The sequence below is a fragment of the Thamnophis elegans genome, chromosome Z, assembly GCF_009769535.1.
Source record: "Thamnophis elegans isolate rThaEle1 chromosome Z, rThaEle1.pri, whole genome shotgun sequence".
NCBI lineage: Eukaryota > Metazoa > Chordata > Lepidosauria > Squamata > Colubridae > Thamnophis > Thamnophis elegans.
This window is the reverse complement of record NC_045558.1, coordinates 15,903,258-15,919,377: the sequence shown is the minus strand read 5'-3', so window position 1 is coordinate 15,919,377 and position 16,120 is coordinate 15,903,258. Positions and strand designations below refer to the sequence as shown.

Genomic DNA, 16,120 nt, shown 5'->3' with positions numbered 1-16,120 from the left:
TGGATGTTTTCTGGTAGAAGTGGCTTTTTTTAAAAAAAAGTATACCTTTTTAAAAAATAATTCATGTACTTTTTATTCTTTAAGCTTGTTAAGACTTGGTTGATTTAAGAGAAAACAGGCTTTTCGATGAGTCTTGAAGGATTAAAAGAAATAATCAAGTGAGGGGCATTATATAATATTATGTACTCAGCTGAAGGAAGATCAAACGGAGGCGATCTAGTCAGGAACAACAACTTTATTAGTTAACAACAACTCACTAGTCAGAACAGAACAAAGAACTCTGGTTTGACAGCTATTTATAGTGCAGCTGTCAAACCGGCAACCAATTAGAACGCCAGCTACTACGGACAACGCCTGCACGTCTTAGCCAATCCTGGCAATCACTGGTGATGATTGACATTCAGCGGTTGCCATGGTTTGGACACAACATATAAGATGTCAGATAACAATGAATTGTGTGTTAATAATTTGCTGACATTAGGGATAATCAATCTGTATGTTCCCCTATAGATTGCATGAAAACTCCAATCCCATTTCAGTAGCCATGCAAATTTTGCTCCGCTATAATTCAGCAACCAATTGCCTGTTTTCACTGGCACATTTCTTGGTCCACATTATTTTAAATTTATTTCTAAACTTTTAACTGAAGACCAAATCAAACAAAACAATGTGAAAATTTAGCCCCCTCGTTCAGGTGCACAGGTGATCTTTGATTTACAACTGGTTATTCAACTGGCCGTTCAAAGTATGTAGGTACCCCAAAGTTATGTAGGACAATTAACCAGTGTAACCAGAAATCATGAGCACTCCATCACTGGATGTTTTTAAGAAGAGTCTAGACAGTGAATTATCCGAAATAGTTTAAGTTCTCCAGCTTGAGCAGAGGCCTGGAGTAGAAAATCTCCAAGGTTCCTTCTAGCTCATTCATTCTATTCTAACCCAAAGTTATGTATGTATTGATGGCTGTCCTTCAATTGTCACATGACCACATTTTATAATGTTTTGCTGAAAAGCAGCATTTACTTCCAATTTTTGGCGAAAATGCAATGGATTCACTTACGGACCACATATTCGCTTAATGATCATGGTGATTCATTTAATGACCACTGCCAAAATGTTATAAAATTGGTCAGCCATGTGATGATTCACTTTACAACCATCACTGCTTATGATCAAATGGACAAGCTGTATCATGATCCTAAGGACTACCTATATCATTGTTGCATTGCTATAACTTCAGCTGTCATCAGAGGCTTGTAGAGCTGTGCCCAGAGGGATTTCAGGTGCTTCATCAGCCGAGAGCCCAGGGAAGGGGTGGCGGTGTGGCTATTGTAATCCGGGAGTCTCTGTTACCTCGTAGGGTCCCTGCTCCGGAGCTTGTCGGGTGTGAGTCCCTGCTGATAAAGTTGGACCTCAAGGGTCAAGTGGGTTTGCTGCTAACGTACCTGCCTCCCAACTGCGTTGCAGCATCCCTCCCCTCGCTCCTCGAGTCAGTAGCCGAGCTGGCAGTTGAGTTCCCCAGGCTTATAGTTCTGGGGGATTTCAATTTGCCATCGCTCGGTGAACGCTCTGATGGGGCGCAGGAGTTCATGGCTTCCATGACAGCCATGGGCTTGACCCAAGTAATTCGGGGCCCAACCCATGCAGCGGGTCACATGCTCGACCTCGTATTCCTCTCGGAGCAGTGGATGTGTGATCTTGGTCTGAGGGGTAATGAGATCATACCCCTGTCGTGGTCAGACCACTGCCTACTGAGGCTTGACTTCCGGAGGCCAAACCCCCACCGTAGGGAGGAGGAACCGACCAGGTGGTTCCGCCCCAGGCGACTTATGGACCCGTTGAGGTTCCAGACGGAGCTTGGGGTTATTCCTGATACTCTCGCCCACAGTTCGGCGGAGACTCTGGCCGCCGCTTGGTATTCGGCGGCGTCGGAGTCTCTTGACCGGATTGCGCCACTACGGCCCCTCCGGGTCAGTGGATCCCGGAGGCCTCCTTGGTTTACCGAGGAGCTCCGGGAGAAGAAACGCCGGAGGAGATGCCTAGAGCACCTGTGGAGGTCCGATAAGTCCGAGTCGAACCGAGCACTTTTAACTATCTGCACCAAGGACTATGTCCGAGCACTAAGAACTGCAAAAAGATCATACATCTCTGCCTTGGTTGCGTCCGCCGAGTCACGCCCAGCCGCCCTGTTTAGGATAACCCGCTCCCTCCTTAATAGGAGGGATGCGGGAGACCCCTTGCAGGGTAGAGCTGAGGACTATGCTCAATTCTTGGCGGACAAAGTAGCTCGGCTTCGATCGGACTTGGACTCCACCGCAGTAGATCCAGCCGAGACACAGGAGGACCACTTGCCACACCATCTCTGGGTTGAGTTCCAGGATGTTGCCTCTGGGGATGTGGACAAGGCCATTCGAGCTGTAAGTGCCTCCACTTGTATTCTGGACCCGTGTCCCTCCTGGCTGGTTGCCAACAGCAGGGAGGTGACACATGGCTGGATCCAGGCGGTTGTGACCACCTCCCTTCGGGAGGGGCACTTCCCCGCCGTACTTAAAACGGCGGTGGTGAGACCCCTCCTGAAGAAACCATCTTTAGATCCAGCCATTTTAAACAACTTTCGTCCTGTCTCCAACCTCCCCTTTATCGGGAAGGTTGTTGAGAAGGTGGTGGCCTTCCAGCTTCAACGGGCCTTGGAGGAAGCTAGTTATCTTGACCCCTTCCAGTCCGGCTTCAGACCTGGTTACAGCACAGAAACCGCTTTGGTCGCATTGACCGATGATCTCTGGAGGGCCAGAGATGGAGGCTATGCGTCCATCCTGGTTCTCCTTGACCTCTCAGCGGCTTTCGATACCATCGACCATGGTATCCTTCTGCGACGTCTGCGGGAGGTGGGAGTGGGAGGCACTGTTTTACGGTGGTTCTCCTCCTACCTCTCGGACAGGTCGCAGTCGGTGTTGGTCGGGGGGCAGAGATCGTCCCTGAGGCCCCTAACATGTGGGGTGCCGCAGGGTTCGGTCTTATCCCCCCTACTATTTAACATATACATGAAACCGCTGGGTGAGATCATTCGGAGGCACGGGATAAAATACCACCAATATGCGGACGATACGCAACTGTATCTGTCCGCCCCGTGCCAACTCAATGAAGCGGTGGACGTGATGAACCAGGGTCTGGAGGCCGTTAGGAACTGGATGAGTGCTAACAAACTGGTACTCAACCCAGACAAGACCGAGTGGCTGTTGTGCTTCCCTCCCAATAATTTGGCTAATACACCAACGCTTAGGCTGGGGGGTCAAATTTTATACCCCTCAGACAGGGTCCGCAACTTAGGAGTCCTCCTGGACTCACAGCTGACTTTTGACCACCAGCTGTCAGCTGTGACCAGGGGGGCATTTGCCCAGGTTTGCCTGGTCCGCCAGTTGCGGCCCTACCTAGACCGGGAGGCTCTCACAACAGTCACTCGAGCCCTTGTGATCTCTAGGCTGGAATACTGCAATGGGCTCTACATGGGGTTGCCCTTGAAGTGCATCCGGCGGCTACAGCTAGTCCAGAATGCAGCCGCGCGAGTGATAGTGGGCGCACCGCGGTTCGCCCACGTTACACCTGTCCTCCGCGAGCTGCACTGGCTACCTGTTGGTCTCCGGGTGCGCTTCAGGGTACTGATGACCATCTTTAAAGCACTCCATGGTAGTGGATCTGGGTACTTGAGAGACCGCCTTCTGCCGATTACCTCCCTAAATCGACCAATTAGATCGCACAGACTGGGCCTCCTCCGAATTCCATCTGCCAGTCAATGCCGACTGGCAACCACACGGAGGAGAGCCTTTTCTGTTGCAGCTCCGACCCTGTGGAACGACCTCCCCGTTGAGATCCGTACCCTCACCACTATCCAGACCTTCCGCGCAGCCCTCAAGATCTGGCTCTCCCAGCAGGCCTGGGATAGGTTCCCAATTTACCCGCCCGAGTGTTTGATTGCTGAATGAAAGTTGTGTTTTTACTATGTTTTCTTTGTTCACATACTGTTCTGTTTTTGACACTGCACCCCCCTCCCTTGTGGTTGTAAGCCGCCCTGAGTCCCCTCAGGGAAAAGGGCGGCATATAAATCCCAATAAAACTCTAAAAACTCTAAAAGCTTAATTTTTTTTTAAAAAAACTTGATGTTTCTCTCAAGACATTTTCTCATCCCTGATTTATAATTTGCATTTGATTTAAACTGCCTGAATGATGCCACACTCATTCTGAATAGCAGATGGGTTTTGAATATGTATCTTCCCCCCCCCAATTATAAAACCAAACATAAAGTACTGAATTCGAAGATGGCTATTCTTATTATCTCCCAATCAATTTCAACCTGTCAATATCAACTGTTTGAATTGTATCTCTTTTTTTCCCCAGGCAAAATTCTACCCAGCTTGTTGTTCTATGTTCACAAGGCTGAAAAAAATCACAGGTTATCCATAGTGGCCATTATTGATTGATAATGACTGCACAGAAAAAAAACAGAGCGGCACCTGGAAACCCTGCATGCTATTATTCCATTAAATGAATCCAAAAATGTATTGATTAGATGTGAAGAAAACAGCTTAGCAGCTTGAATCATAGATCTATTCTATCAAAAACAGCACCAAACCGGTTCCACCACAAATGCGCGAACGACAAAAGCGCGCCTCACTAAACCACGGTGACAAAACCACGCCGACAAAGGAGCGAAGGAGCCCTGAAGTGCGCCGACAACAGCGCGCCGACAGAAGCGCGCTGTAACCTAACCCAAAACCTAACCCTAAACCTAACCCTAAACCTAACCCTAACCCTAAACCTAACCCTAAACCTTACCTTAACTTAAATCGGGCTTCTGTCGGCGCGCTGTTGTCGACGCGCTTTTGACATCACGGTTTTAGCACCGCGGTTTTGTCGGCGCGCTTATGACGTTTGCGCTTTTGTCGGGTCACGCACCAAACCTCTTTGCAGATAAGATAATCTCCTAAATCACTAGTGCAGGTGCTTAATTTACAACTCCCACATGGAATTCAAAATGCATGAGCAATGTTCTTGCTCTCTAATACATTTGTCCTAGAATCCGTTGTTATTGTTTTAAAAAAACAACAGCAACATCTCTTCCCACACAGTGGGGAAAAAAAGAAGAAATTGCTTGTTAGGATTATGGTGTTCATTTTTTAGTATTCTCGCTCTGCTTAATGAATATCTGCTATTGTTTTAGATTTTGGTCTTGATTGCCTGTTCTAATCATCAATTAAAATGAGCATCTATCTTGGAGGTACCGTTATTTTTCGGCCTATAAGACACACCAGTATATAAGATGCACCAAGATTTTGAAGAGGTAAGTAAGAAAAAACAGTTTTTTGTCCTCTCTGGCCCCCAGGAGCACTCTGCAGGCTTCAGCAGGATTTCACCAAAACAGGGGCATTTTTCTCTTCCCCCAGCCCCACTGAAGCCTGCAGAGTGCTTCTGGGGGTGAGAGAAGGAAAAAATCTCCCCCGTTTTTGCAAAAAAAAAAAAATGGTCTCCCATTTTTCACAAAAATGGGACCCGTGGGCAGGGTTTCAGGAGGCCAAAAATGGCTGTATTCGGTGTATAAGACACACCAACATTTCCACACTCTTTTGGGGTGGAGGTGTGCCTTATCCTCTGAAAAATACGGTACCTTTATTTTCATGGAGCCCCATCTCTGACCAATTTTATTAAAGCTGCCAACACATCCACCCAGCTGCCCACCCAGCAGTAGATTAATAGGTACATTTTCATTGGGAAGACAACAACATTCTGTGCACCCTTGTCATTCAGCCATGCTGGCCACATGACCACAGGAACTGTTTTCGGACAATGCTGGCTCCCTCAGTCATGAAACTGAGATTAGCGCCATCTCCCAGAGTTGGACAGGACTGACAGGGAAACCTTGATCTTTTGCAGGTCCAATTTTCTGAATCATTTCCCAAGATGAGTGTTTCTTGAACGACGAGGCCCTACGTGTCTAATCACCTCATTTGGATTACTGAATGTGTTCTATATGGGGGTGACCCTTCAAGAGTATTTGCAAGCTACTACTAGTTCAGAATGCAGCTGCATGAACAGTTCTGAAGGTTTCTAAGATGTATCACCACTTTTATGCCACCAACCTGATTCCAATCCAATTGAAGAAGTTGTCATCATTTCATGGCAGAGACCCAGGATGTCTGAGGAACTGTCTTGCTCCAATGGGATCAGCCCACCACACACATCCTATCATAAAGCCCTATTGTAGTCCCCGTCAGCCAAGACTGGTGGGATCTAGAAGAATATTCTTTGGAACAGCTTGCCCTGGGACATGAGATCTGTCCCTACCCTTCTTGCTCTTAAGAAAAGCCTTAAAATCTGGCTTTTGGGCCCTTAAGAAGTTGTAGGCTAAGAAGTGGTTGATGGCAATGACAGACATCACAGCTGCTCCATTCTAATTTCTGGATAAAAAAAATGCTGATTTTCTTTTTTAAAAAGTATAAGATTTTTTTTTATTTAAATCTGATTTTTTTATTTAAATCAGATTTTTTTAATTTAAATTGGTTTTCTAAAAAATTTAAATCAGATTTTTTTTATTTTTATCAAATTTATTTTAATAAAATATTTTTGGAGTAAAAACCTATCCAAAGGTAGTTTTCTATTTAAGATACATAAATAATTTAGCTTATTCAGCATGAAATGGAGCTTACTTATGTCGCATGAGCCTGTATATTCTGCAACATTGGGACTGTCGGTGAGTCAACAGCGAGTCAGAGGAGCAGCAGTGATGACAGCTGCTTTTTAAAAATTATGATTTAAATCGAGTTGATTTAAATCAAGCCTTTTTACTAGTGATTTAAATCGTGATTTAAGTTGGCTTGACTTAAATCAAATCTACCTGGATTCCAAACTAGTCTTTTACTCTGTATTTAATCTTTTGTGATTTTAATTGGTTTTTATATTTATAATAGGTTTTATAGCTCTATTTTTATTATCTTGTCAGGCTATCTAGCATTGCCCCAATGAGGGGGTGGTATATAAAGGAAGGAAGGAAGGAAGGAAGGAAGGAAGGAAGGAAGGAAGGAAGGAAGGAAGGGCAAAATCATGCACATCCTTGCCATACAATAACTGAGACAGAATCTTCAATAATTCTTAACTAGAAATAGGTTTGAAACCTGCTACTTCCCAGCTTACAATGGTCACAATGTTACATACAGAGAACCTACAGCTAGTATCTATAGTGCCTTCTGATGGACCAGAGTCCAATGCTTTTCAACCTTGGCAACTTTAAAATGTGTGGACTCCAATTCTGAGAATTCAAGTTGCCAAGGTTAAAAAAATAACAACACTGGATCAGTTCAACTACATCTATTCCTGCTCCTTTTGTCCTGTCTATCAAGAGATTCCTGAAAATACAATTGGAGCAGAACTAACAGCCTTTGCTTATTAACTTTTCTCACCATCTTCTTGAAAAGCTCAAGTAGGATCTCCACTGAAGTACGATTATCTTAAAGTCTCACCCCGTACATGACCTGATCTGACAGAAGTCTTTGCTATCAAGCATCTAATTGCACTACAGATAGTTCTCAACTTATGACTGTGTAGTGTCCAAAGTTACGACAGATTCCCCCAAAGCTACTTACGATGCAGTTTCAAAGTCCCGATGGCCACTCAACTATGGTCACATGATTCATTCAGAGCACTCAGCAACTGGCCATTTGAAGCATCCCACGGTCATGTGATCAAGATTTAAAATGGTTTTTAGCCAGCTTTTACTTCCAGTTTCCAGTTTAAAAAAAAATCCATTATTTAAGTGGATTTGCTTGACAACCATGGTGTTCACATGACCACAGCAAAAAAAATGGTCATAAAATTGGGTACGATCATATAAGTGACCCACTTCACAACTGGAACAACTTACAGCCATAATTCTGGGCTCAAGTAAAGTCAGAAATTGAGAACTACCTGTCTTACAACTGTAGGATCATATGGCATATATAATAGGTAGTTCAACTTACAATTAAACAGAATGTTCAGAGTTATGACAGGCATAAAAGTTACTTATGACCTGGCTTCAAAGTTAGGACCACCCTCAGCATCCCTGTGGTTTGTGGCTGAGCAGCAGGATTGCAGAATTACCGGCTTGAAAGATAAACACATGCTTGTGAGTTCCAAGTAATGTTGGATCTCTGCTTTACTTTGTGAAAAAAAAGTCAAGCTCTCCATAAGCGGAAAGGTTTGATGTGATCAGCACCCCAAGGAGCAGGAAGCAGATCACAGAGTATCTTGGGGTGAGGAGGACTCTGGGAGGTCTGGAATAGGTGGGCTTGCACTAGGCCTCCCCCAACCAAGAGACCCTTGATCCACTTAACGACTTGCATATTCACTTAATGAATGTAATGGAAAGAGCAGGGATAGCTGGCTGTTACCTGAGGCAGTTATCTAACAGCTATCTCAATTTCCAACCGTTATGGGGTAGGTCCCATTACAGTCATAACTTGAGGACTGTCTGAATAACCAAAATTTTGGAGAACGCTTGGTTAAGACTACAATCTATCTGAAGGCCAACTATTCAACAGAGTAACCAAGGCTGGAAAGGATTTGTTTTGGGTTTCAGTGAATAAATCTGATATTGTTTGAACTATTATTTGAGCATAGCTTTGTAGGAAGTCATCCACACACCCCAGAAAGAAGGCTTTCCTAGGATCAAATCATTCACTTCTCTCCACTACCATGAAAACACTCCAGACAGTTACTCCAACTATTCAATTTTATGAATGAGATGCTTTTGCATCTATTGAGAAAACTGAAGCATTATATTTGGTATCTATTTACAGAAATCCAGGCCAGCCTATTCACAAACAAAACGCCTCCAGCCACAGTTCCCAGGCTAGAGTTGATGGGATTAAGAATCTACATTCCCCCAACCAAATTCTAAGGACAGGACAATGCCTTTAGGACATAATACAATTAACTGACTACCACTAAAATAGTGAAAAACACAAGGCTCACTACATTGCACAACTTCCCTGGAACATCTCAATCACCAAATCCCAGAACCCTAAAAAGAAAGGGGAAAAAAAAAAACCATCCACTCACTCAGCCATTTTCTCAGCCACTCCAGAAACATGCTGCTGTCACTGAAGTTTCTGGAAACCAAATAAACAGAGATTTTATTTCCTTGTAGCCAGCCTCCATTTTATTTCTAGCAATTTTAATCCGGCTTGGAACCGGGCTGGATTTTTCTTCCCGTAGCTTGTTACATTAATACAGCAATTATGTTTCCCTAATTCAGATTTGCCTTTAAAAAGCATGCGTGAACCAAATCTAAACTTGTTGAGACCTATCACCAAATTGTAGGGATTATGTACACGTGCATCCTCATGAATGCATGCATGTACACATATATGTCAATTGTATGCTGCAATGAGTCCAAAAACTATTGGCTGCAGCCAAAAAAACCTTGAATTTCATTTCATTTTCATACTTTGCTTTCCCATCAAAATTGCAATTTGTGGAACAAACAAGGCCAACTTTCTTTAGTTGTAAACAATCTTGGCTGCAATGTATGGCTGTGAAAGTAGGACCATAAGAAAGGCTGAGCACCAAAGAATTAAGGCCTTTGAACTCTGGTGCTGGAGAAGACTCCTGCGAGTCCCTTGAACTGCAAGGCAATCAAACTGGTCAGTTCTAAAAGAGATCAACTCTGACTGCTCTTTAGAAATTCAGATCCTGAAGATGAAACTCAAATACTTTGGCCACCTAATGAGAAGGAAGGACTCACTGGAGAAGACCCTGATGCTAGGAAAGATGAAGGGCAAAAGAAGAAGGGGATGACAGAGAATGAGGTGGCTGGATGGAGTCACCGAAGCAGTAGGTGGGAGCTTAAATGGATTCCAGAGGATGATAGAGGACAGGAAGGCCTGGAGGAAAGTTGTCCATGGGGTCGCAATGGGTCAGATACGACTTTGCAACTAACAACAAACAATTGGGGGGGGGGGGAAGGGAGGGAGTGAAACAAAGTTGAAGCGTTTCTACCCCCACCCCCAAATAATGTGGTTGGCCAATGTCCAGAAAAGGAAATCTGGTGGTTCAGCTAAGCAGCTTGACACAATTTCCTTTCACCTTTTTTTAAACCTTCACTCAGACATTTCCACACTTCAGAATCTCTCCGGGCACCACCTTGTCTCTCTGACCTTTTAACTGGGATTCAAAAAGCAAGCCCTGAAGATACACATTCCTTGTGAAGTATTAATAGAAAAGAGTTATTATTTTCCCAGGGTTGGCTTCTGCATGGAATAATAAACCAGGATGCCTTCTCCCCATGGGCCTTTTACCCAGAGGAATACCTTTGATGGCCCTCCAGACAGAGGCAACCTTCAAAGCCTTTAAAAGGGATCAAGAGCTTTTCCTCTCCCCGCCCACCAAGGGAATAAAGCAGGCTGAAGTCCAACTTTCAGCTCTGCATGCATAACTGATGCAAACTTTCTTTTTGCCTCTCCTTCTGACTCATGGTTATAAGGTAAATGCAGCCATTTGCAAACGGTTGTTTAGGCAAGCCGAGTGTAGTAGAAGGAAGTTGGGGTGTTTGACTGCAGTAATGTATCAGGCTATGGCCCTGATTAATTATTATTATTATTATTATTATTATTATTGATGATGATGATGATGATGATGATGATGATGAAGTAAATAAAGGAGGCCTTTTGAAGACAACTAAGTCAAAAGCTGAATATAAGAAAGAAGTAATTGAGAAGCGAGCTGAAAAGTGGAAAAACAAAGCTATGCATAGCCAATACTTGAAAAGTATTGAAGGCAAAGCTGACTAAAAGCTAACTTGGAACTGGTTAAGATCAGGAGTACTGAAAAAGAAACAGAAGCCTTTATTTTGGCAGCTCAAGAACAAGCCTTAGCCACAAACTACATGAAGGCAAAAATTCAACCAACAGCAAATGTCGCCTCTGTAATGAGAAAGACGAGACAGTCAACCACTTGATCAGTGAGTGCAGCAAAATTTCACAAACTGACTACCTACAACACCATGACCGCATTGCTAACATCATTCACTGGAAATTGTGCCAAAAGTTTGGATTTGAGTACAGCAAAAACCACTGGGAACATCAGGTTGAGAAGGTTTTAGAGAATGAGAAAGTCAAGATCTTGTGGGACTTCAGAATCCAGACTGACAGGCATTTGACCCACAACACACCTGACATAATAGTTGAAAAGAAAAAAGTATGGTTCATTGACATTGCAATACCTGGTGATGCGCGAATTGAAGATAAGCAGCAAGAAAAAATCACAAAGTACTGGGACTTTCAAATAGAAGTTGAGCGACTGGAAAAAGAAATCGTCCGTTGTTCTGATTGTAATTGGAGCCCTTGGAGCAATACCTAAAGGGCTACCTCGCTATTTCGAAAATTTAAATTTATCAGACTTGAACATTCTGATTCTACAAAAAAACACCCTACTTGGAACAGCTTATATCCTCTGGAGTTACCTTAACAGTTCCTAGGTCCTTGGTTAGGACTCGAGCTGTTGAGCTACAAACCAGCCCCAAAGGCTGTGAATCTCACCAAAGATTATGCAATAATAATAATGGTTTTCATTTGTTCTCACAGACACAGGACTGTTTTGGCCTTGCTTATTCAAGACCAAGGTAGAACTGTGCCAAGGTTTACTCTCTGGATAATTAGAGCTACTTCCTGAAGAAAATTAAAAAGTTTTACAGAGATTTTCTTTGCACAACAATGGGAAAAGGACAGAGGAAGGACTAAACCCACTATCTGCCAGCAGAACCTCCTGCATCCTAAACCGGGGCTCAGAAGTTAGATCCAGTCAAACTCCTTTCTCATAGCTGCCACATCAGAACTGCAGAATTAGGTGTGGCAAACCTCATCTGCTTCCATCCTATGAATGATGCCTGGCGTGCACTCTGCACTCCCTCAGAGAAATGATTTTCTTCCTGCAAGATTAAGAGCAAAGCTACCAAAGAGAGGGGGGGGGGGAAAGAGCATCCAGTTTAAACACAGCCTCGAAATAAAACACGATTCTTATCAATGATATTCACCCTTTCTGGGTTATTTGTTCCAACCCCAAACCAAATAGCTCAAGGGGAAAAAATATTAATCAGAGCTTTAAAAAAAAAATAGCGTAGGAAAGCAGACCCAGCCTGCGGCTAGCGTGACGTCACAGCTGCACACTCGGCCGCCTCGTCACTGGAACCTATATGCCTACTAGCGCCCCCCAGCGGCAAGCAAGGACGCGCTTAGTCTTCGCACCTGGGCACGATGCCCGGGGCGGCGAATTGCTGTTTCAGAATCCTTTTGGATCCCGGCAATGTAAGAATTCGGAGATTGCCGTTGCTACTGAAGCCATCTCCACTAATCGTAGCAGTCAGCCCGTGTCGCTTCCTGAAAGCAGCGCACACGTGCTTAAGCACCGCTGGCGGTTTCCTTCCTCTTGGGGCGCTTAAGCTAGAGGCGAAGGGAGCGATCTGTGGTCCTCCGGGGGCACATCTCGAACGCAGGAACAGTCACTACCCTGCTTTCCCGTCCTATCAGGCTTCTTTCCATGCGCCATCATTAAACGTCCAGAAAGATAAAGCGGCTGAGGACGCAACCAGTCTTTAACATAGCATATCTAAAGGCGAGCATCTAAATAGGCCTCCCTGTTGAGTGGCGCTAACTTCATCCGTGGGAATAGGCCAACGCACGGCATGCTAGCGTAGCGCATGGAAGGATGACCCGGTGGGAATTGGCGATCTGTTTAGAAATTCAGGCCAGCCAAAAATAGTCAAAAGCACAATTCCCGGAAGAAATTGTGCTTGACTGAACTGAATGTGTCTCATACAGTAGACACGTGGGGGACTTCAGGGCATGGATTTCTTCGCGATTCACTTTTGCTTCGCTGGATTATCCTACTTTGATTCGACATCACGTATAGGATAGGGCGCCGAAGCCTTATCATGAAAAATTGCAATCGGGCCATAATTCGGATTATTTCAGTGTTGCAGGGTAAAACGGTCTACGTGAAAACACTCTCCACGCGCCCGTTAGTGACGAAGCATTCCTCCTTGAGGACGTGATCGGTTCAATTGGTTTTATAGTTACGACCCGCATCCCGAATGCCTCCGGGCGCTCATCATCCTTTTCAAAAACGTTGTCATAAAACGAAGGAAAAGGATAAAGGCTATCAGGCCCAGTCCATTTTTTTTCCTCCTATATCCGTTGTGCAGAAACCCTGCCGGTTATTTTACCCCCCCCCCTTCCCGTCACTCGCAGGACAAGGGCAAAAGGGCCCTGGGAGGGGGAAGGTCACCCTTTGGGGCAAGGGCGAGGAAGCGCTCTGCCGCCCAGCACGTTTGCGCCTCGAAGTCCATTCGTGCGCGGCGGCTTTCAGCTTCCTTTTGGCAAACTTTGGCCGCCTGTTGCAAATAGCAGCCGAGAAGGAGCTGTACCCTCGCCCATCACTTACTCCGCGTGCTGGACCTGTGCGCAGCCCCGGAAACCTTTTTTTTAAAAAAAAGATTCAGAGAGCAAATCAAAGCTGGATTAGCCATGACTCAGTGCATCGTGTCTTTTATTTTCCCCGCTCCCGTTTCTGCAGCCGCCTCTGCCCCCCTCCCGATGCTCCGGTCTGAAGGAACCCCTTTCCTCAGACAAATGTCCGCGCGCTGCAGGCGAGGATTAGTCCCCTCTCTTGTCCCCCCCCTCCCCGCATGCCCAATTGGGAATCACAAGGACCGTGGATGCGAAGCAGATCTGAGATAAAGCGGATCTTCCGTGCTACCTCCAGGAAAGCTTACAGCCCCTGCTTTGACTGAGTCTAGACTTCCCAGGGCAACCCGTTCCCACCCCGTCGGAAAATCAGGTCTGCCTAGCCTGCAACACCAGCATCCCCGACCGCAAGGCACCCGCGATTTCCCTACCTTTTCGCCCCGAAACCCAACGCCCCCCACAAGCCTTCCGCCTGGTTGCTCGTTACCCTGAGCATCGCCGCCGCTGGTCAGGACTCCGATGGCTTTGCCTCTGCCCGAGAGGTCCTCGAACAGCTTCTTGTGCGACATAGTTGCGGGGACTTCGGGTGTGGGAGAGGTTGCCGATTTCCGCGGGGAAGAAGGAGAAGGCGGCGGCGAGGTCTCCTGCTGCGGCTGGAAGGCGCCCTGAGCTGCGGGGCTGTGCGTGGTGCGGACGCTGACGCTCTGGATCTTCACCTTGCACACGATTTGGTTCTTGCCTGTATCGTGGAAGAGAGGAGGGGAGAAATCATGCAAGCCACCCGAGAGATGCGAGGCAAGGCTCCAGCTCCCTCTGCGCAATCCTCCTAACTGCTGCAGCGAAACCTTCTAGCTGCCCGCTGACAGCGCTAAGTCAAGCCGCTTTGGCTCCGCCTTCCCCCCCCCTTTTTTTTGAGAAAGTGTCCGTCGGCAATTCTTACAGGCAGGAGAGGCGGCCAATAATGAAGCGCGGTCAGGGCGGGACGAGGGGGGTTGCAAGCCTTCGGTAGGTTGCGAGTGATTCTAAGGGAGGAGTGGACAAGGTTTCCGTAAGAAGGGACGCGAAGGGAGAGTGGGAGAGAGAGAGAGAGAATTAACTCGGAGGAATGCCCTCCCCTCGGTTACAATTGAAGTTCCTGGGTGTAGGGAATTCAGCCGGTACGTGGGTAAAAGCACGCCTTCTTTACGTCTGGATCAGCTGCTCAGCCACCGCAGTTGATTACATAACGACGGATTCTTACTTTGCACAGAATACTCGACGTTGGTAAGACTACAACCCCCAGGGTTAATATTAGCAGCCTTATTATCTAGGCATTCTGGGAGTTGAAGTCAATGCATCTGGAAGGAGGAGTGGAGGGGGCGATCATAAGCCAAATTTAGAAGGTATATTTTGTAGACTACGAATCCAGCTCTGTACAAATAAACCGTAGTGCACCGCGATGTGTTTACCTAGAACAATTACTAAAATTGTTCATTGTTTTATTCAGTGCACAAAATTATTACTTTTATGGATGATTTAACCTCCAACCTCCAACCAGCTTTTAGAAATCAGGTGGATTCAGAACCTCCAAAAACCTAAGACAAACAGATTACATTTCTAATTGGATTAGTATCATTTTTGTATTACATTCTTTCCATAACTTATTGAAAATGGAAGAGTATTCTCTCCTTATTGGGTGGTGATTATAGATCAGTGGTTGTTCTTTTTTAAATGGGGACTTTAAGATAATAGCATTCTGGTAGTTGAAGCCCACACATCTTACAGTTATGAAATTTGAAAAAAACAACAACATGTTTTATACCCTTCATTCATAAAGATCTCTACTTAACCTAGAAAAATGGATCTATAAATTCAGATTCAAATAGATCTATAAATTCAAATTCAGATTCACATCATTCCAATATCTCTGACTTACATCAGTAGTTTGCTAAAGGTAAAGGTTTCTCTTGTACATATGTGCTAGTCCTTCCCGACTCTAGGGGGCGGTGCTCATCTTCATTTCAAAGCCGAAGAGCCAGTGCTGTGCGAAGATGTCTCTGTGGTCATGCAGACAGAATGACTTAAACACCAAAGGTGCACAGAACACCTTCCCATCAAGTGGTCCCTATTTTTCCACTTGCATTTTTACATGCTTTCTAACTGCTAGGTTGGCAGAAGCTGGGACAAGTAACGGGAGCTCACTCCATTACACGGCACTAGGGATTCGAACTGCCGGCCTTTCTGATTGGCACATTCAGTGTCTTAGCTACTGAGCTACCGTGGCCCTACAGTTTAGGTTGCTAAACTGATATACAAAACATGCCTCAAAAACTAACAATTTGGGACTACCAAATCTGAGTTGCAACAACATGGAATAACTCCTAGATAGTAATCAAGACGCCAACTTCATTAAACCTTTGCTGCCATATGTTAGTTTTCTGGAAACTTGCAGTCCAATATAGTCCAATTTAGATGAAACCTAAAGGTAGTACGTAATTTAAGTACATCAAATGTGTGCTAAATAGTAAGATTTGAGGACGTTATGTGATCCCTGACTCCATATAGACACAAAGCAGTCATTTTCTTCCCGATTTCCATGAAACTATCAGATCTGGAAGAGCTTTCGATCCATTGAATTAAACCTTATTCTTATT

General features: G+C 45.2%; 1 protein-coding gene across 3 annotated transcripts in view; it reads right to left on the bottom strand.

The window, feature by feature from the left end:
• Positions 1-14,378, bottom strand: part of PFKP (phosphofructokinase, platelet) — an 87,650-nt gene extending 73,272 nt beyond the window's left edge. The window contains exon 1 of one of the 3 annotated variants that reach the window (XM_032237747.1): positions 13,975-14,378. In XM_032237747.1, the coding sequence (XP_032093638.1) occupies positions 13,975-14,056 (82 nt within the window). In that variant the 5' untranslated portion in view covers positions 14,057-14,378. The other 2 variants (XM_032237745.1, XM_032237746.1) reach the window with 2 other exon arrangements.
• Positions 14,379-16,120: the final 1,742 nt, after the last annotated feature.